This window comes from Oryctolagus cuniculus, chromosome 10 (assembly GCF_964237555.1).
Source record: "Oryctolagus cuniculus chromosome 10, mOryCun1.1, whole genome shotgun sequence".
Classification (NCBI taxonomy): domain Eukaryota; kingdom Metazoa; phylum Chordata; class Mammalia; order Lagomorpha; family Leporidae; genus Oryctolagus; species Oryctolagus cuniculus.
This window is the reverse complement of record NC_091441.1, coordinates 111418084-111442107: the sequence shown is the minus strand read 5'-3', so window position 1 is coordinate 111442107 and position 24024 is coordinate 111418084. Positions and strand designations below refer to the sequence as shown.

Below are 24024 nucleotides of genomic sequence, written 5' to 3'. Positions count from 1 at the left end.
ATAGTCTTCTTTCACCAATCCCAACTCTGCTATCCACATGCCAAGCACGCTGCTCTCCTGCAATCAGGAGCAGGTCCTACAGTTTATTGGTTGAACTGGAGGCAGCTGTGTAGAAGCTGTTTCCCTTCTCAGCGCCATATTGTGGGAGAGCAGATGCATAGAATAAGTCTTAATTCCAGTAACTTAGTCTAGTCCGAGTTGCTCCCCACAGGGTCCTGGTCCTTGGGCCCCTGCACTCGTGTGGGAGACCCTGAAGAGGCTCCTGGCTCCTGGCTTTGGATTGGCGCAGCTCCAGGTTGCAGCTATCTGGGGAGTGAACCAGCAGATGAAGACCTCTTTCTCTCTCTCTGCCTCTGCTTCTCTGTAACTCTGCTTTTCAAATAAATAAGTAAATAAATCTTTTAAAAAAATTAAAAGGAAGTAAGGAGGAGGGTGGGAAATATTATTATGGATTTTTTTTAAGATTTATTTATTTATTTAATAGGCAGAGTTAGAGAGGGAGAGATAAAGAGAGGTCTTCCATTTGCTGGTTCACTCCCCAAATGGCCACAGTGGTTGGAGCTGGGCCAATCTGAAGCCAGGAGCCAGGAGCTCCTTTAGGTCTCCCATGTGGGTGCAGGGGCCCATGCACTTGGGCTATAATACACTGGTTTCACAGGCTGTTAGCAGGGAGCTGGGTGGGAAGTGGAGCAGCCAGGATTCATACCGGGCGTATGGACTGCCAGCGCTACAGCCAGAGGCTTAACTTACTACATGACAGTGTCAACCCCTGTTGTTATGTTCTTAAAGCTGTAGATATGAAATAGATGAAACATGTCCCTTTATATAAATAAAAACAAGCAGGGAAAGAAAAAAAGACATCATAACCACCATTGGAGTACCTGGATTTGATACCCAACCCTGGCTCCTGATTCTAGCTTCCTGCTAATGGAGACTCTAGGAGATAATGATAATGGCTGAGAGAGTTGATTTCCTACTACTCACATTGGAAACCTAGTTTCTGGCTCTCCACTTTGGCCCCGAGCTGTTGCAGGCAATTTGGGAGTGAAAGGGAGCTTATACTGTCTATCTGTCTCTCTCCCTTCGTATCTCAAATAAACAACAACGAAAAGTTATTTTTAAAATCCAATGTTTAAGCAGACAGTGCACTGGACAGTGTTACTGTGGAGATTCTGGGGGCCCCTGGCCATCCCAGGCTTTAATCTTTCGTCATTAGATTTTGGGGAAACTTGATAGCTTCTGGGAAAGAATCCAGGACACCACGTTGGGCGCCAAAGTATTCAAGTGTTTTGATAAGCAGCTAAGAATTGTTTTGGAGTATGTGCTGTTGGCAGGCAAGGCCATGTAAGTTCCAGCATTTGCAGACTGCCTTGTTAGTGATGTGTGGCAGTATTTGGTGGCACTTCCATTTGCTTAACTCTTGGTGATCCAGACCAGGTATTCCTTCTCTCTCTGAATCTTGGTTTTCTTGTCTGTAAAATGAAAATGAAGGTTCCTGCCTTACAAGGCAGGCAGTTAATTGAGAAAACATTTATAATGCCTGAGCCATCTGGGATATACCTCTCAGTGATGTCCTGAAAAGGGGTATCTCTGGGCTGTCCCCCCAGATTGCCATGAGTCTTTGGGAAAGCCATTGGAATGACAGTGTGTCTTTAGGGTTGTAAGACTCATATTCTAGTTCAAGTCTAAGGGATCCACATGATATATTATGGCTCATGACCATCCTCATAGCCCAGCACCCACCTTGTCTTTTTCTTACTGAAAGACACCAGGTCTTCAGCCATTTCTTTTATCTCTTTAGTTTTTCTTGTCCTCTCCACATCTTATTCAGGTCCCTGCCAAAATTGAGGCAGAAACTAGAACTACAGACATATTCATGTAGTTTGTTAAGTGTTGTGTCAAGGGCTACATATACAGATATCTGGGGTAGTTATCACAACCACTCTGTGCAGTGGCTGTTACTGTACCTTTCTAAGAAATAAGAAGGCTATGGGCTGACATATGGCATAGTGGTTAACACGACTGCTTGTGACGATAGCATCCTGTAGGATTACCAGTTCATGTCCCATCTGTCCCACTTCTGATTCAGTTCCTTGCTAATGTCCTGGAAAAGCAGTGGAAGATGGCCCACAAATGTTTGGACTCCTGCCATTCAAGTGGGAGACCCAAATGAGGCTCCTGGCTCCTGCCTTTGGTCTGGCCCAGTACTAGCCATTCCAGCCAACTAGGGAGTGAACCAGCAGGTAGAAGATATCTCCTTCTCTGCCTCTGTGTGTGTGTGTGTGTGTGTGTCTTCCTCTCTCTGTTACTCTTTCAAAATAAATAAGTAAATCTTAGAAAAAAGAAAAAACTGAGAAGGCTAAAAAGCTCAAAGAGATATAGTGAGAGGCAGGGCCACACAGACAATGGACCTGAGCTTCCCGTGTCTATATCCATGGCTGTTTCCTGTCCTCCAGTACCATGCGCTGGGGCTCCTGTATCATGTGCGTAAGAATGATCGCCTGGCCGTCAATAAGATGATCAGCAAGTTCACCCGGCATGGCCTGAAGTCTCCCTTTGCCTACTGCATGATGATCCGGGTGGCCAGCAAGCAGCTGGAAGAAGAGGATGGCAGGTAATGACTCTGGTCTCTCACCAGCCAGATGATGCCTCATTCGTCCTGCCTGCAGGACCGTCCCTAGTCTTGCCACCCTGTGTTCTTTCGTAGCCGTGACAGCCCTCTGTTTGACTTCATCGAGAGCTGCTTGCGCAACAAGCACGAGATGGTGGTGTATGAAGCTGCTTCAGCCATCGTCAATCTGCCCGGCTGCAGTGCTAAGGAGCTGGCCCCGGCTGTGTCAGGTCACTAGGTGTTCCTTCACTCAGCTGCATGCATTTTTGTTTGCTGGGATCTAGGCTCTGGGTAGGGGTCAGGGGCAAGAAGAAAATGCCCTCATGTAGGCCATGATCTGGTGTGAAGTGGTCAGTACCCAGACAGTCCCTGCTCTGTGCTGGGCACTGCTGGAGCCTCTCAGGTGTTACATTCTGCGGTGGGCTACTTTTAGTTCCATCTTGCCATTAAAGAGGCTGAGATGAAGTTCAGGTCCATTCTGGAGCCCTTTGGACTGGTCAGCCAACGATGAAGACCTGGTGGAGGAACCCGGGATCTGTGAAGCCACTGTGTCCTGGCTGGGGCTTGGCTGTCCCAAGTGAGAGAAAGAAGTACAGGGATTGTCCTGAGCCTGGGCATTGGAGCCCTGTACCTGGGTTTGAATCCTGGCTCTGCCCTTTACCAGCTGGGTTAGTCTCAGCGGTCACCCATCCTTTCTTGGCCTCCTTTTTCCTCTGAAATGTAGATAATGTTCATGCCTATTGCATAGGGTTTTGGTAGACAGTAAACACGTGTGATCTGTACATGCTGCCTAGAGCGGTGCTCAGCACCATAGTGAATGCAGCGTGTGTTCTTTGCTGTTGTTAGGGAGAATTCAGCAGCCTGGAATTGTTTCAGGTTCAGTCATTGAGCCTTCACAGCCTCATCTGGGTAGACCCCATGCTGGTTATTGGGGTCTCGTGTGATGTGGTTCTAAGTGGTTGGTGCTGGAACATGGGTATGTTGAGAGGTTAGGAAAGGAGAGGCTCTGAGGAGTCAGAAACCTGGATTTAAAGAGAGAGAGAGAGAGGAGAAGAGAGAAGAGACGAGGTGTTCTAAACAAGACATGACCAGTGACAGCAGAAAAAAACACCTAAAGAATTCATTCAGTGAATCAGATATGCTTTCATTCTTATTATATCCTCCTTATTTTCAGAATAATGGAAGATGTAGCGTCTTCAAAATGAGAGTTATTTTAAGAAAAAAAAATTCTTTGAAAAAAATACAAAAGCCACATTATAGACATGGATATTCCAGTCTAAGTGCAGAATTTCGCTCTGAGCTTCCTGGCAATCAAGACAGAGGAAGGAAGTGGTGGTACCTGACCTAGATCTCCCCTAGTGGTAGGAAGTAAACCAGTTGTTGCTGAGAGGACTTTGTTTCCCACCCTCAGAGAAACAGGAGTGAGCAGTGGGGCTCTTCACAGTGCTGAGAACTCAGGCTGCAGGTGCAGGCAGTCCTGGATGCCAGTCCTGCTTCTGCTGCTTACTGGCCGATAACCTAAAGTTAACTTCAGGGGCTTTACCCCATTGTGCCTCGGTCTCTTCATCTGTAAAATGGGGCTGATGGCAGCTGTTGATTTCCCATGATTGTGAGGATTTGGTGAGACTTGCCAGCTGCTCAACCTAGTGTGCCTGGCACGGAGCAGGTGCTTGGTAAATAACGGCTGTCATCATTCATGAGACTCACTCAGCTCCCACAAACTTATAAGGGGCCCAGGTCATGGCCCAGATAGCCAGGGGGCCAGAAATGTGGTTTAGTTGGGTAGGGATGTCAGCAGGAAATGAGCTAAGCAGATGGTTTCAGTCCGAGCAGCCTTGGAGCCCTTGATACCATGCTCCTCTCTGGGAGGCTTTTCCCCAGATTCTCCCAGCTGCCCGGCACTGAGGGCAAACTAGCCTGCGGCATCTCTTTCCCCACAGTGCTCCAACTTTTCTGCAGCTCGCCCAAGGCCGCTCTCCGGTACGCTGCTGTCCGCACCCTCAATAAGGTCAGAATCCGGGTGTGGGCGTTGGGAAGGTTGGGGGAAGTAGGCCTGATTCAGCTGGAGGTGTTTCCTGGCCCCTGACTGGCTGGGAAGGGGGTACTCCAGTCACAGTTAATTATTCTGGATGGTGAAGTTCATCGAAAGATAAGGGCCAAACTCATCAAACGTACTGACAGAATTGGGTCCTGCTCTCTTCTCTGTCCTCCCAAAACAGGTTGCCATGAAGCACCCATCAGCAGTGACAGCCTGCAATCTGGACCTGGAGAACCTGGTCACAGACTCGAATCGCAGCATTGCCACACTGGCCATCACCACCCTCCTCAAGACAGGCAGTGAGAGCAGCATCGACCGCCTCATGAAGCAGATCTCCTCCTTCATGTCAGAGATCTCCGATGAATTCAAGGTACCCAGCACCCTGCTTGCTCATGACCCTCAGAGTCATGACCCTCATGACCCTCAGCAGCTGTGTACCTGCTGTCCATGCCCAGAATCCTTGGGCCAGGATATATCTGAGGGGGCCAGGTCAGCCTGGAGGGCTCAGTGCAGGTGGTCACATCACCCTTTGGGGGCTTGGCCCTGGGGGTTGTGCCCAGCTCTGCCTCCAGCCCTTCATCCACTTGTCCCGTGGTACTGCAGGAGCAATAGTACTCAGGTATTTATGGAATGCTTGCTGTCTGTTGGTGGAGTTTCAGGTGAGGCAACAGAGCAGTGAACAGGACAGGTAACTGCTCTGGTGCAGCCTTTTTACTTGCAAGGGGAGATAGGTGGTAAACAAGTGAGTGAGTAGATGGGACAATTTCAGGCGTGGGCCATACAGGGATACATAGAATACAGTGAATATAGAAATGCAGCAGAAGTTGCTGGTAGGGACATGATCTGGAAGACCATTATGAGGGGTTGAGCCAGCCTTGAGAACTTTGGGGCTAGCATAAGCAGTGAGGTCATAGTAGATGAAGCAAGACCCCATGTGGGGCATTATAGGTCATGATTCAGGGTTTTGACTGTAAAGAAGACATTGGAGAGGTAGTTTTTAGTAGTACTTTTTAAATTTTTATTTTGAAACAATTCAGAGAAGTTTGCAAAGAAATGCACTAAGAAGTCCTGAACATCACACCATTAACCGCCTCTCCCAATGCCAGCATCCCATGCAGCCACAGAAAGTTGTTATACAAGAAACTGACATAGGCACAATCCATGGAGCTTACTCAGAATCCAGTTACTCTGTGTGTGTGTGTGTGTGAAGCCATGTGCAGTGTGGCACAAGGGTAGCCTTTCAAAACTGCTTCTGCGATCAAAGCGCTCCACTGAACCATCAACAGAAGGATCTCCTGTGTTAGCTGTATAGCCACACGCATTTCTACCCACTGGCCCTGATCCCTGGAAGCCGCTCATCTGGTCTCAATTCCTCTAATTATGTTGTTTCACAGTGTTACATAAGTAGAGTCATGTAGTATGATCTAGAGCAGATAATAAGAATAATTAGTGTGGTGAGTTCTGCAGTGTGGATTATGCAAAGTAGGCAGAAGTTACCTCTACCTGGGTTCTCAGAATGCTTTGTAGGCTGAAATGACACAGTGAGATTTTTTTTTTTTTAATATTTATTTTTGTTTATTTGAAAGACAGTTACAGAGAGAGGTAGGGAGAGAAAGAGAGGTCTTCCATCTGCTGTTTCACTCCCTAAATGGCCACAGTGGCTGAGCTGAGCTGATCTTAAGCCAGGAGCCTCTTCCAGATCTCCCACGCTGGCGCAGGGGCTCAAGCACTTGGGCCATCCTCTACTGCCTTCCCAGGCCATGGCAGAGAGCTGGATCAGAAGTGCAGCAGCCAGGACTTGAACTGGCCCCCGTTTGGAATGCCGGCACTGCAGGCCAAGGCTTTAACCTGCTATGCCACAGCACCGGCCCCTACAGTGAGATTTGTGCATTGGAAAGATCCTTCTAGGGCAGGCATTGTTGCAGCAATGGGGCACCGTGTTAAGCTGCCACTTGGGATGCCCACATGCGCTATCAGGATGCCTGGGATTGAGTCCTAACTCTGCTTCGAATCTAGCTTCTAGTTGATGTGTGTTCTGGGAGGCAGCAGGTAATGGCCAAGTGCTTGGGTCCCTCCCACCTGTGTTGGAGACCTGAATGGAGTTCTTGGCTCCTGACTACAACCTGACCCAGCCTCAACCATTGCAGGCATTTGGGGGAGTGAACCAGCAGATGGAATATTCTTTATCTCTCTCTCTCTCTCTCTCTGTCTGTCTCTTTTGCTCTGCCTTTCAAATAAAAGTAAGTTTTTAAAAAGTAAAGAAAGATCCTCTGAGAGCAGTGTGGAGAGCTAACTGGGCGAGGAGACAGCTGCAGCAGTTCGGAGGAGATGAAGGTGCCTGTACCAGGCCCAGGAGTGGGAAAGCAGGGATGGTGCAAGCTATTCAAGGAACAGAGCTGGTTGGCAGGGCGTAGTGTGAGAGCTGAGAGGGTGAATGCTGGCAAAGGTGAAGCCATTTCTATTTTGGGATGATGGTGGTGCTGTTGACCTGCCTGGGGAAGGAGGAGAGGATCAGGCCTCAGGAAAGGGGAAGGCGATGACTGACTGCAGCAGCACTGAGTTAGGGACTGCAGGTCTGGGGAAGGTGTCTGGTAGACAGTTGGAAATGCAGGTCTAGACCTCCAGGCAGGAGATAAGGTTTGGGGGTCATTGGCATCCTAGTGAAAGCTGTGAGGGAATGTAAGTTTGCTGAAGAAGAGGACTGAGGACAGAATAATGAAGCAGCAGGCTGGATGAAAGAGGAACCCAGATAGGTGAGGGGTTGAATTGTGGAAGTGACTAGGGAAAGGGGCTGGACAAGGAGTGGAGGGGGCTAGAGACTCACTGTGAGGTCTGGGTAGAAAAGCAGAGTTTGTAACCAGAGTCTGACCCTGAGGCCATTGAGAGTGCCGTGTGTGCCATCTGTGCTGGGTGAGCTCAAGGATTACATGATCCTGAGCCTGAGGGTGAAGTTCCTTGCCCTTGTGTTGTGTCCAGGGTGTGGTGGCCTGGTCTGAGATGGACTCAGCTGGCGTTTGAGAATGGAGTCACTCAGCCCTAGTGGTAGGGGCTGCTGCTCACACCTTTCTGTTTGACTCAGGTGGTGGTTGTCCAGGCCATCAGTGCCCTGTGTCAGAAATATCCTCGAAAACACGCCGTCCTCATGAACTTCCTGTTCACCATGCTGCGGGAAGAGGTAAGAGTAGGGGCATTTGGGACATGCCAGGTCTGGTTCAGGGAGTGACTGGCAGCTGACTCTAGGCTCGGCTCAGAGCCAACAGCCTCCTCATCGTAGGTGTGCTTAGTCAGCCTGTTAACAAGCTAGCTTTCCTGGTGCCTGCAGCCCTTTAAACTCCTTGTAGACACACAATGTAAACACACACCAATTACTGGTGATTTCAGTAATAACTATGTGACTCACCAGCTCACAGCAGATGTCCTGAGGTGATGCTTATGCAGAAGATGGGAAAACATGTGTTCTCTGCTGCTGGAGTCTAGCACAGAAATATTCTGTCTCATTCCAGGAGCTCAAGGGGCATTTTCTTATAAAACTGTCCTAACAGTGCAACATTGTTTCTGTTTTTGTTCCTGATAACTATTAATTCATTTATGTCACCTTTCTTTGGATGACTCAACAAAACTGGTTAACTTCACAGGAGCTCAAGCAAATGTTCCAGGAACAGGTTGAGTCCCCAAGGTACATGGTACCCCTTCCCCCAGGCCCAGAGTGGGTACCTCTTACAAGTGGAATCATACAGTGTTTATCTACTTCTGACTGGCTGATTTTACTTAGCATAATGTCCTAAAGGTTTATCCATGTTGTGGCATATATCAGAACTTTCTTCCTTTTAAAGATTGAAGAATGATACTTTTGTATGGATAAACCACATTTTGTGTTTTCCATTCCTCTGTCAGTAAACATTTAGTGGGATAGGCATTTATCCTAGTGGTTATGACACTGGTTAGGATGCCCGCATCCCACATTTTGGAGAACTAGGATTCAGTTCCTAACTCCAGACCCTGGGAGGCGGCAGTGATGACTCAAGTAGTTGGATCCCTGCCACCCATGTGGGAGATCGGGGTTGTATTCCCACCTCCCAGCTTTAGCTCCTGCTATGGCAGGCATTTGGGGGATGAACCAGCAGAATGGGAGATCATTCTGTCTTTCTGAATGTGTCTCTTTGCCTTTCAAATAAATAAATAATAGACGCTTAGGTTGTTACTGCCTTTTAGCGATTGTGAGTGATGTCATTGTGAGCATGAGTGTCCAGATAGCTCTTTGGACCCTGCTTTTAATTTGTTTGGGTATATATGCAGAAAAGGAATGTTGTATCATATGGTAATCCATGAGGAGTCACCATTCTCTTTTCTATATTCTGTCTTTCGTCTTTCCTCTTAATTGGAAAGGAAAGTAGGACCTAAAATGTTTTTATTAAACTGTCGAGTATTAGAACTGGGATGCTGGAGCCAGCATTGTGGCGCAGTGGGTTAAGCTGCCACCTGCAACATTGACATCTGTTATTAGCCTTGGTTCGAGTCCCAATTCCTCTGCTTCTGATCCAGTTCTCTGCTAATGTGCCTGGGAAGGCAATAGAATATGGGGTCAAGTGCTTGGGCCCCTGCCACCCATGTGGGAGACCCAGATGGAGTTCAAGGCTCCTGGCTTCAGACTGGCCCAGCCCTGGCTCAGTGGCCATTGGGGTAGTAAACCAGCAGATGTAAGATCTCTCTCTTTATGACTCTCCCTTTCTTTGTACCTCTGACTTTCCAATAAATACATCTTTAAAAAAAAAAAAAAAAAGCTTCTGCAAGCTTTCAGTCCAAGCCTTTTGTTTTGCGTGGAAAAGAGGTAGAGCCCTAGGGAGCCAGGTGCTGTGCCTCCAGTTCCTGTGTTTGCACCATTGTCACTGGTCCTGGTTAGACTCCGGGCCATTGCTCAGCTCGACCCCTCCTACTGCAGGGCGGCTTTGAGTACAAGCGCGCCATCGTGGACTGCATCATCAGCATCATTGAGGAGAACTCAGAGAGCAAGGAGACAGGGCTGTCGCACCTGTGTGAGTTCATCGAGGACTGTGAGTTCACTGTGCTGGCCACTCGCATCCTGCATCTCCTGGGCCAGGAGGGGCCCAAGACCAACAACCCCTCCAAGTATATCCGCTTCATCTATAACCGCGTGGTCTTGGAGCATGAGGAGGTTCGGGCAGGTAGGTCTGAGCCAGATTTGACATTGGGCTGTTTGTTTTAGTCAATGTCCCAGCAAAACGGTTGAACCCCCAGTGGGGTCATTGAATGCAGTGTTTTTCCCTCATAAGCTGCTTTTTGTAATATTTAGAAGGGCCTTAAATGTCATCTAGTTCAGTGGTTCTGTACTTCTATAATTTGTTGATTTTTTTTTTTTTTTTTTTAGTTTCACTGTTTGTTAGCGTTGAGGGGTTTTTCTTCAATAAGTTTTGTTGAGATAAAATTCACATACCATAAAATTCATCTTTTTATATAAGTGTACAATTCAGTGAACATCCGTCTTTTTCTTTACTTTTTAAAGTTTCTATTCTTGGTGCGGGCATTTGGCATAAAAGTTAAGAAGCTGCATGTGGGCCTGGCTTTGTGGCCCAGCAAGTTAACACATTGCTTGCAATATCAGAGTATGAGTTCGAGTCCCAGCTGCTCCACTTCTGATCTAACTCCCTGCTAAAGTACGTGGAAGGCAGTGGATAATGGTTCAAGTACCAGGGCCCTTGCCACCCACGTAGGAGAACCAGATGGAGTTCCAGGCTTCTGGCTTCCACCTGGCACAGTGCCAGGCTATTGTGGACATTTGAAGAGTGAACCAGTGGATGGAGAATCTTCTGTCTCTCTGCCTTTTCAACAAGTATAAATACATAAATGTAGAGGATAGAATTCTTTTTTATACAGTTTTATTTGTTTGGAATGCAGAGTTAGAGAAAGAGAGGTCTTCCATCTGCTCATTCATTCCCCAAATTGTCACAATGGCTGGGGCTGGGCCAGACTGAAGCCAGGATCCAAGAGCTTCCTCCTGGTTTCCCACAAGGGTGCAGGGGCCCAAGCACCTGCGCCATCCTCTGCCACTTTCTCAGGTATACTACCAGGGAGCTGGACTGGAAATGGAGCAGTTGGAACTTGAACCGGTGCTCATATGGGATGCTGGCACTGTAGGCGGTGGCCCAACCTGCTATGCCACAACGCCAGCCCCGTGGATAGAATTTTTTTTAAAAAGTTCCTAGAGCCCTTGAATGGGAGCCACCAATCCAATTTGGCTCCCTTCATTAACTAGTCAGGGAAGTTGGGTTCCAGATGGCGCTAAGATCCAGCCAAAACCACTCATTGTGTTTGTGGTGACTTTGGGCCTCCTAGCTTGAGACTACTATTCTCTGGGTCTCTTCTGCCTGAGTGAAAACCCACTGGAAATACTCAGATGATAAGCTCTTGGCATATGTTGGGTAAATCATATTTGCTTCATGATTGCAGGCGCTGTGAGTGCTCTGGCCAAGTTTGGAGCCCAGAACGAGGAGATGTTACCCAGCATCTTGGTATTGCTGAAGAGGTGAGTGTAGGCCCAAGGAGCCTGGTGTATGACAGTGTTCTCTCCAGCCCAGGTGACTTTCCCTTATTTCTTTCTGTTAAAAAGGAGGAGAAAAGTTATACAGCTGTTGATTGTAGCAAAAGAATAGAAAGCATAGAAGAACATGGAAAATAGTATCATGCACAGCCCATCACCCAGATGTGACCAATGTTGAATTTGTATAATCTATATACCGTGCAATTCAGTATTCAAAATGTATAATTCATTGGTTGTTGTTGTTGTGTTTTTTTTTTTTTTTTTTTTTTTGACAGGCAGAGTGGACAGTGAGAGAGAGAGACAGAGAGAAAGGTCTTCCTTTGCCGTTGGTTCACTCTCCAATGGCCGCCGTGGCCGGCGCACCGCGCTGATCCGATGGCAGGAACCAGGAGCCAGGTGCTTTTCCTGGTCTCCCATGGGGTGCAGGGCCCAAGCACCTGGGCCATCCCCCACTGCACTCCGGGCCACAGCAGAGAGCTGGCCTGGAAGAGGGGCAACCGGGACAGAATCCGGCGCCCTGACCGGGACTAGAACCCGGTGTGCTGGCGCTGCTAGGCGGAGGATTAGCCTAGTGAGCCGCGGTGCCGGCCGATTCATTGGTTTTTTAATATATTCATGGAGTTGTAGAATCGTCACCACACTCTAAAACATGTTTGTTGCCCCAAAAAGAAACCCATCCTGTATCTGTTAAGTACTTCCCACTCCATCCACACCTTCTGGTCCTAGGCAACAATGAATCTATTTTTTATCATTTCAGATTTGCCTTTTCTGGACATTTCATATAAATGCAGTCATAACATATGTAGCCTTTCTGTTTTCCTAAGGCTTATCCATACTACACAAGTGCAACAGTACTTTATTCCTGTATATTGCCAGATATATTTCTTTGCATGGATATACCATATTTTGTTTATCCACTTATCAGTTGACAGACATTTAAGTTATTTCCAATTTGTGTTTATTAATGTTTTATAAATGCTCAAGTACAAGTTTTTCTATAGATATATATTTTCCTGTCTCTTGGCCATATACCTAAGAGTAGAATTTCTGGGTCATGTTCAATGTTTTTTGACATGCTATTGAGTAAGCTGACTGGCTTGGCTTCTGGGAGAGGATGTAGAGAGCATGAATATGCCCACCTCCTGGCCTGTCATTAGAGTTTCATGGGCCCCTCTGTGCTTTTTGATGCCACTGTTTAAGATCTGCTTGGGTGCCACTTGTTCCCAGAGCTTTAAGACACCTGCTTCCTGCTTTCACCCATTGATGAAACCCTACAGGGCCACACCCACTAGGCCCCAGTCAGGAGCACTCTGTGTCCCTGCTGCAGGTGTGTGATGGACGATGACAATGAAGTAAGGGACCGAGCCACCTTCTATCTGAATGTCCTGGAGCAGAAGCAGAAGGCCCTCAATGCAGGCTACATCTTAAATGGTGAGTCTTTCCCTGGCTGTCTCTGAGCCTGCACTTTACCGGAGCTGTGGACCTTCTCATCACTCCAGAGCAGCCAGGGGAAAATGCCTGGACAGGGGAAGTCAGCAGCAAACCACTCTTGGCTGGTCTTTCACGGCAGCCTCCCCAGATCATACCAGTGTGGGTAGGAACAGCCCAGGGAATCGAACTGAAGTCATGGATAAAAACTTGTGTTTTCATAATACTTTACCTTTTGTCTGTCATTTTGTATCTGTGTTTACTCCTTTCACCAATCCTGTGGGAGAAAGGTGTATGAGAATGCAGAGGCTCAGGAAGTTACATGATTTTCTCAGGATCATAGCATGCAGGATTTGTCGTTTGAGGATCCTAGGCCTCAGTCTTTGTATAGAGGGTTCCTGGTGCACATTTTCTTGTGCCTTCCAGACAGAATGACCTCTGTTTCTCTGACCTCCAGGTCTGACTGTGTCCATCCCTGGTCTGGAGAGGGCTCTGCAGCAATACACTCTAGAACCATCGGAAAAACCTTTTGACCTCAAGTCTGTGCCCTTGGCCACCACGCCCGTGGCGGAGCAGAGAACAGGTATGGCCTGCCACAGGCCCTCACATCCAGGCCTCTGTTTGAGGGATTTGCCTTGGTTGGTAAGCTAATAACCTAGCCAGGACAGATAGGGTTATCCTTTCTACCTCTGGGCCCAGGGAATGGAGACACACACTCCAAGATGTTTGCTGTTCTTGTTAACAAGTTCTGAACCTCACACTCTGGGGAGGGTTTGGGTTTAAAATCCCTAAATAATGGCACTGGGCCTATACTCACACTGCCCCTGACTGGAGCCATCAGTCACCATGTACATTTGCTCTTGCAGAGAGTACCCCCATCACAGCAGTCAAACAGCCTGAGAAAGTGGCAGCCACCCGACAGGAGATCTTCCAGGGTGAGTAACGGCTGGGTGGGCATAAAAGAGCTGGACTTGGTCTCTTCAGGGGAATTAAAAACAAGAACTGTTTTTATTGTGTTTCTCCTGAGTGCTGGGCCCCAGATAGTGCTTTAGATCATCACATTCGACCCTCACTTAGAGGTTGCTAGGTCCTTTGGTATCTGAGGAATTAGAAGTTTAGAAAGTAGGTTGTCCAGGGTTGCACAGACAGAAGGTGGAGGGGCTGGAATTAACAATCAGCTCAGAACTGGCTCAGAGCTGCCATTGAACTATGCTTCTGAGAGCTTAGATCCCTGGAGCCCAGGTGGTTCAGGATATCTGATCGAGCACAACTAGGGTTCAGAGACACTGGTAGGTTTTCTTGGTCCATGTTGTGTTCAGTCCCCATCAACTTGTAAGGTTTTGTTTAGGCATCCATCTGTGCTTTTAGTCTTGTATTGTTCAGTTTGTCTTTCTGTTTTATCTGAAAGACAGAAAGACAAGCAGAGAACAAAGAACAGACATCCTCTTATTCACTCCCCAAAAACCCACAACAGCCAGGACTGAGTAAGGAACCCTTACCTCAATCCATGAAGGTGGCAGGGACCCAAGTCCTTTTATTTATTTATTTTTTTTTTTTTTTAAGATTTATTGGCCGGCACTGTGGCTCACTAGGCTAATCCACCGCCTGAGGCGCCGGCACTCCGGGTTCTAGTCCCAGTTGGGGCGCCGGTTCTGTTCTGGTTGCTCCTCTTCCAGTCCAACTCTCTGCTGTGGCCCAAGAAGGCGGTGGAAGATGGCCCTAGTGCTTTGGGCCTTGCACCCGCATGGGAGACCAGGAGGAAGCACCTGGCTCCTGGCTTCGGTTTGGTGCAGCGCACCGGCTGTAGTGGCCATTTGGGGGGTGAACTAACGGAAGGAAGACCTTTCTCTCTGTCTCTCTCTCTCTCTCACTGTCTAACTCTGCCTGTCCAAAAAAAAAAAAAAAAAAAAAAAAAAAAAAAAATTATTTATTTGTTTGAAAGGCAGCGTTATACAGAGAGAGGCAGAGGCAGAGAGAGAAGTCTTCAATCTGTTGGTTCACTCCCCAAATGGTCCCAACGGGCAAGCCTGGGCCAGACCAAAGCCAGGTATCAGGAGCTTCATCCAGGTCTTCCATGAGGGTACAGAGGACCAAGTGCTTGGGCCATCTACTGCTTTCCCATTAGCAGGGAGCTGGAACAGAAGTGGAGCAGCAAGGCTTGAACTAGCACCCATATGGGATGCCAGTGCTGCAAATGGCAGCTTAACCTGCTATGCCATAGCGTTCGCCAGCCCTGCGATCCAAGTACTTGAGCCATCACCTGCAGCCTCCCAGGATGTGGCATTAGCAGGAAGCTAGAATGGAATGGGAAGCAGAGCCAGGACTCAGACTGAAGCACTCCAGTATGGCATCTTCCCCACTGCACTACATGCCCTCCCCAGTTTTGCATTTCTTAAAAGGAGGGCTGTGGTGGAATTGCTAGACCTTTTTCTCCACTGAGTTCTTACTTTGAGAACTAACAAATGTCCCTCTTCGTGAAGCTCTCCTGTTCTAAGCTCACCACTTCACCCAGCTCTTCTCTTTCTGTCTCTCTCTGCCTTTCAAATAAAATTTTAAAAATAAAGTATCTGTAAATGGATTTAGGGCTGAGATATTGGGATCTCCCTGTCAATTTGTTGCTGGACAGAGGGGAGGAGATTATTCTTTGGAAATGGTACAACGTGAGCAAAGTCAGGAAAATAGGCACAAATGTATTCCGATAATGGTGAGTAGCCACTCATATGTACACGTCCATCTGTCTCAGGAGGGTGGAAGACCTTGAGGCTTGGTCATAGATTTATTAGAAGCCAGTTGGTCTGGGGATTGGAAGCTGAGTGAATGTGGCCTTGTGGGTTTCAGAGCAGTTGGCGGCAGTGCCAGAGTTCCATGGACTGGGGCCCCTGTTCAAGTCCTCGCCTGAGCCCGTGGCCCTCACTGAGTCAGAGACAGAGTACGTCATCCGCTGTACCAAACACACCTTCACTGACCACATGGTGTTTCAGGTGAGCAGGTGGGCTGATGCCCTGCTGGGGCTTGTACCCAGGGAGTGGTTCCCTTTCTGTTGGGTCCAGCACTGGGAGCCAATTTAATAACACTATCAGTTCCCAGTAAACAAGGCCCTCTTTACCAAGGACCTCTCTGGCTCCTGAGTGACAGCACAGAGACAGGGAAACTAGGGCATGGGGACTGGGTGGGAGTCAGCTTGGCCCCCAGGGAAAAGTGGGACCTCCTGGTTCTTCCTCTGTAGCCTGGCTCGGACCTAGCGCGGTATCTAAGCTCTTCTCTCCTCCCTTGTGCAGTTTGATTGCACAAACACACTTAACGACCAGACCTTGGAGAATGTCACCGTGCAGATGGAGCCCACCGAGGCCTATGAGGTGCTCTGTTATGTGCCGGCCCGGAGCCTGCCCTACAACCAGCCTGGGACCTGCTACACACTGGTGGCGCTGCCCAAGGAAGACCCCACAGCTGGTGAGACCCTTTCCAAATACCAGTCTGGCCTTTTGGAGCCCATGGGATGAGGTTGGGGTGGGCAGCTGAGCACCAGGTATTTGTCTAGTAGAGCTTCATCTTCTTGATTTCAGGCCTGAGAATAATAATGGCCAAGTGCCAGCTATTCTCATATACTGTTTCATCCACATAGCAATTCTATGGGGATAAAGACTGCTCTCCCTGTTCATTTAGGTGAGGAAACTGAGGCTCAGGTTATATGACCTAAGCTCACATGGCAGCAGAACGCAGGCTCTCTGATTATACCTTGTTGTCTCCCAAAGACAGGCTTAAACACTCAGACACCTCATATCCGTTCCTCCAGTGAAACCACTGTGTCTTTTTCCAGACATGGGACAGTAGACCAGACGTGGCTGCTGTTGCATGGATGTAGACATCCTGCATTGTCTGTTTTCTTCTCTCTTCCTCCCCTTGGACCCAGGACTTAACTTTCCTATCCTTCTACAAGGCGGTGCCTATCTTGGTGGGGTTGGATGGCATATTACTGCTACTAATAATGTAGCAGCGGCCTCAAGGTATACTGTGCCCATCTGCCCCGTGGAGGAGAAGAGCTGCCCCTGCAGACTGGGGATCTCCTGACCACACAGACTTTGTTTTCCATAGTGGCCTGCACATTCAGCTGCATGATGAAGTTCACTGTCAAGGACTGCGACCCCACCACTGGGGAGACTGATGATGAAGGCTATGAGGATGAGTATGTGGTAAGAAGCCAGTCAAAGGAGGCTCAATTTTGTATCTGAGGCTGCTCTTTCCAGAAGCTGACAACCAGAGTAAATCCTTTTCTTGCTGTTTATAGCTCTTCTTTCAAAGAACTTTTAACTTATAAATAGACATGCTCATGTATAACAGAATACTTAAGAAACACAAAAGTGTAGTATAAAACAAAGTACAGACAGATTATAAATAATTTTTGGTAAGTGTACTTTTAGGGGTAGTTGTATAATTGAGATCATTCTGTACATCATAGATCTTGCTCTTTTAACTAAAAGTCATAGTTTGTTTTCCATTAGCATTACAAATACTTCATAAACACACTTTTTAATGGCTTTATATTATCTCACTTTATAGATAGGTCATAAGTCATCTGACCTTTTTGTTCCTTTAATGTTGGGCATTTAAGTTTCCAAATTCTCACTATTTGGGTTTCCACATTTTCAGTATTATTTATAATGGTACATTAAACATCCCTTTTGGTATAACTTTAATCTTTATTTCAGATTATTTCCTTAGGATAGATTCCTAGAAGGAGATAATTGGGTGAAAGAATAAGCATGATTTTTAGATGACTCCTGTTATCAGATTGCTCTCTAGATAAGTTGGATCCATTTTCTCTGCTGGGAGGTCCTTTGGTGCAGTAAAATAGCCCTTGAACCTCCTCCCAGAGCTTGGTTGGAACCAAGTACAGGCTCCTTCTGGAGTCTGAAAGTAGGGCAGTTACTCAGTGCCATCTGCATGGGGACGTGCATTTTTTTTTTATTCTTGAAGATTTTATTTATTTATTTGAGAGGTTGAGTTATAGACAGAGGGGGAGACAGAGATGTTCCATCTCCTGGTTCACTCCCCAAATGGCTTCAAAGGCTGGGCTGACCACAAACCAGGAGCCAAGAGCTTCTTCTGGGTCTCCCATGTGGGTACAGAGGCCCACCTTCCACTACTTTCCCAGGCCATAAGCAGTAAGCTGGATTGGAAGTCAAGCAGCTGGGACATGAACCAATGCCCATATTGAATGCCGGTGCCATAGGCAGAGACTTAGCCTACTACACCACAGCACTGGCCTGGGACAAGCATTTATTTTATTATTATTATTTTTAAGATTTACTTATTTATTTGAAAGAGTTACACGGAGAGAAGGCAAGGCAGAGAGAGAGAGAGAGAGGTCTTCCATCTGCTGGTTCACTCCCCAATTGGCCACAACGGCCAGAGCTGCACTGATCCAAAGCCAGGAGTCAAGAACTTCTTCCAGGTCTCCCACATAGGTGCAGGGGCCCAAGGACTTGGGCCATCTTCTACTGCTTTCCCAGGCCATAGCAGAGAGCTGGATCAGAAGTGGAGCAGCCAGGACTGAAACTGGTGCCACTTAGAAAGGATATTGTGATAATTACAGAGTTATTACTGGGCCATACACTGCCCCCCCAGCAGAGACAGAACCCTTGCACCAGACCTGGATGGTGAGAAGCTGCCGAGAACAAGTGAATTACCCTTCTTTCACAAGTAGCTGGAAACTTGCTGTGAAATCCCCCTATTTAAAAATTTTGGCTTGATCATAATGATAGGATTAAGAGTCAAAGGGATCACATAAACAAGACTAGTGTCTGATAGAATAAAAAAGGCAGGCCAGCGCCGTGGCTCAATAGGCTAATCCTCCACCTTGCGGCACCGGCACACCGGGTTCTAGTCCCGGTCGGGGCGCCGGATTCTGTCCCGGTTGCCCCTCTTCCAGGCCAGCTCTCTGCTATGGCCAGGGAGTGCAGTGGAGGATGGCCCAGGTGCTTGGGCCCTGCACCCCATGGGAGACCAGGAAAAGCACCTGGATCCTGGCTCCTGCCATTGGATCAGCGCGGTGCGCCGGCTGCAGCGGCGGCCATTGGAGGGTGAACCAACGGCAAAGGAAGACCTTTCTCTCTGTCTCTCTCTCTCACTGTCCACTCTGCCTGTCAAAAAAAAAAAAAAGGGAAGTGGGATACACGGCAGACTCGTAGAATGGCAGATGTCCTACACAGCACTCTGGCCTCAGAATCAGCCCTTAAGGCATTCAGATGTGGCTGAAGAGCCCATGAGAGTATTTTAGGCATGGAAAGCCAAGACACTCTGGGGAAAAAAAAAAAAAAAGGACCTGAAATGAAAGATCTCTGTGAGTGAGATCCCAGTGGACAGAACGGGTCATCAAAGAAGGAGGTACCTTTCTCTGAAGGGAGGAGAGAACTTCCACTTTGACTGTGACCTTGTCTAAATAAGATTGAAGTTGGCGAACTCAAAAGGCTTCCATAGCCTTGGCAACTCATGACTAGAGCCTAGGGAGATTACTGACGCCATAAACAAGAGTGTCAATTTATTAAGTCAACAACAGGAGTCACTGTGCACTTACTCCTCATGAAGGATCTGTCCTTAATGTGTTGTTCAATGTGAATTAATGCTGCAACTAGTACTCAAACAGTATTATATACTTTATGTTCTGTGTGGATGCAAACTGTTGAAATCTTTACTTGATATATACTAAATTGATCTTCTGTATATGAAAAAAAGGATATTGTGAGGCCAGTGTTGTGACGTAGCAGGTGGGACTGCCACCTGCACCAACCGGCATCCCATGTGAGTGCCAGGAAAAGTTCCAGTTGCTCCACTTCCAAACTAGCTCCCTGCTAAAGGCCTGGGAAAAGCAGTAGGAGATGGCCCAAGTGCTTGGGACCCTGCTATCCACACGGGAGACCTGGAAGAAGCTCCAGCCTCCTGGCTTTGACCTGGCTGCTGCAGCCATCAGAAGAGTGAATCAGTGGAAGGAAGGTCTCTCTCTCTCTGTCTCCCTCTCTCATTGTAACTCTTTCAAAAAATAAGTAAATCTTTAAAAAAGGAAAAAGAAAGGATCTCACAGATGACAAGTCCAGGATGAGAAGTATTGGTAGAGTGATACCTGATGTCAGAATGTTTTCCGTGGGAGGGTTATAAGAACCTTGAGGACAGGTCTGCAGGCCTAGCACACCCTCAGAACCTAGCAGGCACTTTCTGAACAAGTTTCAGGAAGAGATGAATGGATGAGTTCAGAGCAGAGGTCCATGGGAGTCTCCCCTGTGGGTGCCTAATCTCCACCTCCATATCTCCAGCTAGAGGATCTAGAAGTCACTGTAGCTGATCACATCCAAAAAGTCATGAAACTGAACTTTGAAGCAGCCTGGGATGAGGTAGGGGATGAGTTTGAAAAGGAGGAAACATTCACCTTGTCTACCATCAAGACTCTCGAAGGTAAGATCCTGGGGATGCTCTTTCTGGCCTGTTTGCCTTGCAAGACCCTTGGGTGCTGTTAAAGTGCCCCTCCCTTTTTTCCTCTAAGGATCCAGGGCCATAGCTAGAACACATCAAATGCCACTTCACCAAAAGCCCTTCGGAGCACAGAGTGGGTGGTAGCACACAGGGGAGACAAGATATATGGCTTAACAGTACTGGGATTTCTCTGCAGAGGCTGTGGGCAATATCGTGAAGTTCTTGGGAATGCACCCTTGTGAGAGATCAGACAAAGTACCGGATAACAAGAACACCCACACGTTGCTTCTGGCCGGTAAGCAGCATTTCCAAGTGGCAAGGGCATGGGTCGTTTACATGGGGGATGATTGGATCCTGGGCTAACGACTGCACTGGGAACAGGAAGAGTCAAAATCCACAGCTTTAGAATTCACAGGGTATACCAGGGGGAGGAGGGGCAGGGCAGGGCATTGTGGCAGTGTTAAACCACTGCTTGGGTTGCACATGTTCCATATCAAGAGTGCTGCTCAGAGTTCCAGTATCTGTACTTCCAAACCAGCTTCCTGCTAATGCCTCCTAGGAGGTGGCAGATGATGGCTCAAGTGTTTGGCCTCTGTCACCCACATGGGAGACCCAAATGGAGTTCTGTACTCCTAGCCTTGGAAGTGAACCAGAGAATGAGAGCTCTCTCCCACCCCCATCCCACACACTCTGCCTTTCAAGTAGATGAAAAATAAACATACATTTAAAATTCGCTAAGTATAAAGAAAGGACAGTGAGTCCTTCCCCCCCAGCTTGCTGCCGGCTATCCAGTTGTCCTTCCAGCATCCAGTGTTACTATTACAAACCATGCCTGTATATCCTCTAGTTAGTTTATAGCCAGAAAAGCTAACATTGCCATTTCTTAATTCATTTTATTCGTATAATTACACTGTTCTGCAATTTGCTTGTCACTGTACAGTGCATCTTGGAGATCTTCGCTGTCAATATATAGTTTCCTCATTTTTCTTTTAGTTACAATAAAATATATGTAACAAAATTTAACTTTTAAAAGATTTTTGTTTATTTGAAAGGCAGAGAAGTAGAAGAGAGAGAGCTCTCCCATTTGCTGGCTCAGTCCCTAATGCTGGGAACTCTATCCTGGTCTCCCATGTCAGTGGCAGGGACCCAAGTATTTGAGGCATTGCCTCCCAAGGTGCACATTAGCAGGAAGCTGGAAAGGAGAGCAGAGCCAGGACTTGAACCCAGACACTCCAGCTTTGGATGCATCCAGAGTGTATCCAAGTGTCACCTTAGCCGTATGGAACAGTTCCGTGAAGTTACACATATTCCCGTTGTTGTGCAGCCATCACTGCCATCCTTCTCCAGAATCTTATCCCAAACCGAGTCCTTGTTTTTCTTGTTTATAGCTGTTTCATATCCTATCCCACAGTGTGGGTATACTGTATTTTATGGAACAAGCATTATGATAAACATTTAGATTTCCAGTTTTCTGTTATTACAGACAGTGCTACTGTGTGCACACACTTTACCTGGCATGTATGCCCTGAGGATATCTGTGGGATACATTTCTCAAATTTTCATTTCTCATTTTGATAAATACCTAACTGCAACAAGCCATTCAGAGGGATTCTGAGCCTTTCCTTTCGGACAATACAGAATGTTATCAAACTTTGAGATCTTTGCCATTCTATCTGAAGAAAATGGTATCTTAGTGTAGTTTTGATTCACATTTGTTATATTTTGAATGAATTTAAATATCTTAAATATTGAAGAGTCATTTCCATTTCTGTTTTCTGTTAATTGTTTTCATATCTTTTGTCTAATTTTCCACTGGGTTGGTTTCTAATAGGTATGGGTATTTAAACAGTGTATCATTGGAAATTTTCAAACATATACAAAAATTGAACAGTATAACGAATCCTACATTCTCATCTCCCAGTACAGCAACCAGCAGCACCTGTACCCACACTCACCCAGATTATTTTCATGCAGATTCCAGATAGAGCATTTTAGATGTAAATGATTCTGTATCTGTACATTTCTATGAGATTAGGACTCTGTATTTAACATAGCAAAGCAATACGGTTACACCAAAAACAGTTAACACAAGGAAACAGGACTTGGGGGTTGGGAGGATGCTCTGCTTCAGTGCCTTGCTCACGGCTGACAGCCTCCAAGACCTCATTTCTGGCCACAATGAAGCAACCCAGTCTCCTGGGTCCTGCAGACATCTGCTTTGTGGTTTCCTCTTGGTAGGGCTGTCCCCCACCTCTGTGCTCCCAGATTCAGCAGCACGTGAGAGCCCCTGTGACATCAGGTGTGAGCCTTCCATGGCCGTTAATTCACATGAGCTTGGCGGAAGCCGTTAGATTTATCACCCCTCTACTTTGTAGTTGAGAATTCTGATGCTCAGGAACCTAGATGACGTGCACAAGCCTCGGGGACCTCTGCTCACCCCTTACTGACTTCACCGCACCACGGCCGCCTTGATCGGCTGCTGCAAGTGTGACCCTCAGCTCCTTCTGCAGTCCCATATGCCTTACCTACTGCACTTCTCTCCCTTCTAGGTGTGTTCCGGGGTGGTCATGACATCCTGGTGCGCTCTCGGCTGCTGCTTTTGGACACAGTGACAATGCAGGTGACAGCCAGAAGTTCAGAGGAGCTCCCAGTAGACATCGTCTTGGCATCTGTGGGCTAAGGGACCTGCCTGCATAGGCCCTTTTCTAATCCTTTCCCCCCAACACTAAGAAGTCACGCCTTCCCCATGAAACTGGTGAAAACCGCTTCACGAGCTTCTGTATAGAAACAGAATTAGGAATCATTTTGCAGGTTTTTTTTTTTAATTCCACCCCACTTACAACTGCTGGGGGTAACTTTTTTTTTTAACTAGGGGATGATTTTGACTTGTCCTACATCTCGCTGTCCTGAGAGCCAGGGAAAGAACGTTGCAAATGAATAAAATGTTGGTACCTGCTCTTGAATTTATCCCCAAAGGAACCGTTTTATGCCTATAATAAATCAGCATGTATTTATTGAAAGACTACTTCTGCAGACTCATGTGTAGAGCTTCACCCAGTTAGAGCATCTGCGCTGTCCCCTCTGCACTGCTCAGCCACTGTGCTCACAAGGCACAACCCTCTCCCGCTCATTCCCTGGCCGGTGCCAAGCCCAGGGACCGGACCAGGTGCAGGTTTGCCTGGGGAATGCCAACAGCTAACTCAACCACTCTGCTGTTAGATGGCAGCGGGGAGCTGGGAGGGTCTGGGTCTGACGGGTGGGCCCTGGGTTTTCTGCTCCCAGTTCAGGGATGAAGAGAGAGGAAAGGACAGACTTTGAGAGCGTCCTCCGTTAGCCACGGAGGAGGGGAGCCCGGGTTTATGTCCCAAGGGAGCAGGCTTTTAACTCAAGCCAAGTGGTTTTGCCACCTGTGGAAGAAGACCTGTAATGCCTGGTTTTAAAAATCCTTCGGGATTCAGATGGAGGCGACTCCGGGAGGCCTCACTTCGGTGCCCACCAACGTTGGAGTGATTTGCGGGACCCCTTAAGTTCCCCACGGTGTGAGGCAGTTAAGACTGACAAGAAGACTACCAGGGTTTCCTGATTTCACCCGTCATCGGCCTGCTGTCCCGGGGCGGGGACGTTAATGCCGCCGGGAACCGGCCAGGTTGCAGGAAAGCAGAGCTCTGGAAAAGCGGGGGTTCGGGCGGTTCCCGAGGCGGTCACCGTAGCTCCAGGAACTTCCGGGGAATTCGTCCCCCCCCCCCCCCGGGAGGAAGGGGGCCCCACCCGCGGCGAGCCGAAGAACGCTGCGGGAGGACGCTCTGCTGGGGGCGGGCGCTCCGCTGGGGGCGGGCGCTCCGCTGGGGGCGGGCGCTCCGCTGGGGGCGGGCGCTCCGCTGGGGGCGGGCGCTCCGCTGGGGGCGGGGCCAGGCTGCGCTCAGGAGG

The 24024-nt window shown here is 47.9% G+C and overlaps 1 protein-coding gene across 2 annotated transcripts in view; it reads left to right on the top strand.

Moving 5' to 3' along the window:
* Positions 1 to 23117, top strand: part of COPG1 (COPI coat complex subunit gamma 1) — a 30494-nt gene extending 7377 nt beyond the window's left edge. For both annotated transcript variants that reach the window (XM_002713161.5, XM_017343715.3), the window contains exons 9-24: positions 2457 to 2614; positions 2708 to 2841; positions 4552 to 4619; positions 4831 to 5019; positions 7729 to 7824; positions 9589 to 9832; positions 11115 to 11190; positions 12533 to 12636; positions 13091 to 13216; positions 13500 to 13568; positions 15472 to 15614; positions 15912 to 16083; positions 16726 to 16823; positions 19941 to 20079; positions 20294 to 20392; positions 22647 to 23117. In XM_002713161.5, the coding sequence (XP_002713207.1) occupies positions 2457 to 2614; positions 2708 to 2841; positions 4552 to 4619; positions 4831 to 5019; positions 7729 to 7824; positions 9589 to 9832; positions 11115 to 11190; positions 12533 to 12636; positions 13091 to 13216; positions 13500 to 13568; positions 15472 to 15614; positions 15912 to 16083; positions 16726 to 16823; positions 19941 to 20079; positions 20294 to 20392; positions 22647 to 22777 (2046 nt within the window). In that variant the 3' untranslated portion in view covers positions 22778 to 23117. The remainder of the gene's footprint in view (positions 1 to 2456; positions 2615 to 2707; positions 2842 to 4551; positions 4620 to 4830; positions 5020 to 7728; positions 7825 to 9588; positions 9833 to 11114; positions 11191 to 12532; positions 12637 to 13090; positions 13217 to 13499; positions 13569 to 15471; positions 15615 to 15911; positions 16084 to 16725; positions 16824 to 19940; positions 20080 to 20293; positions 20393 to 22646) is intronic.
* The last annotated feature ends 907 nt before the right edge of the window (positions 23118 to 24024 follow it).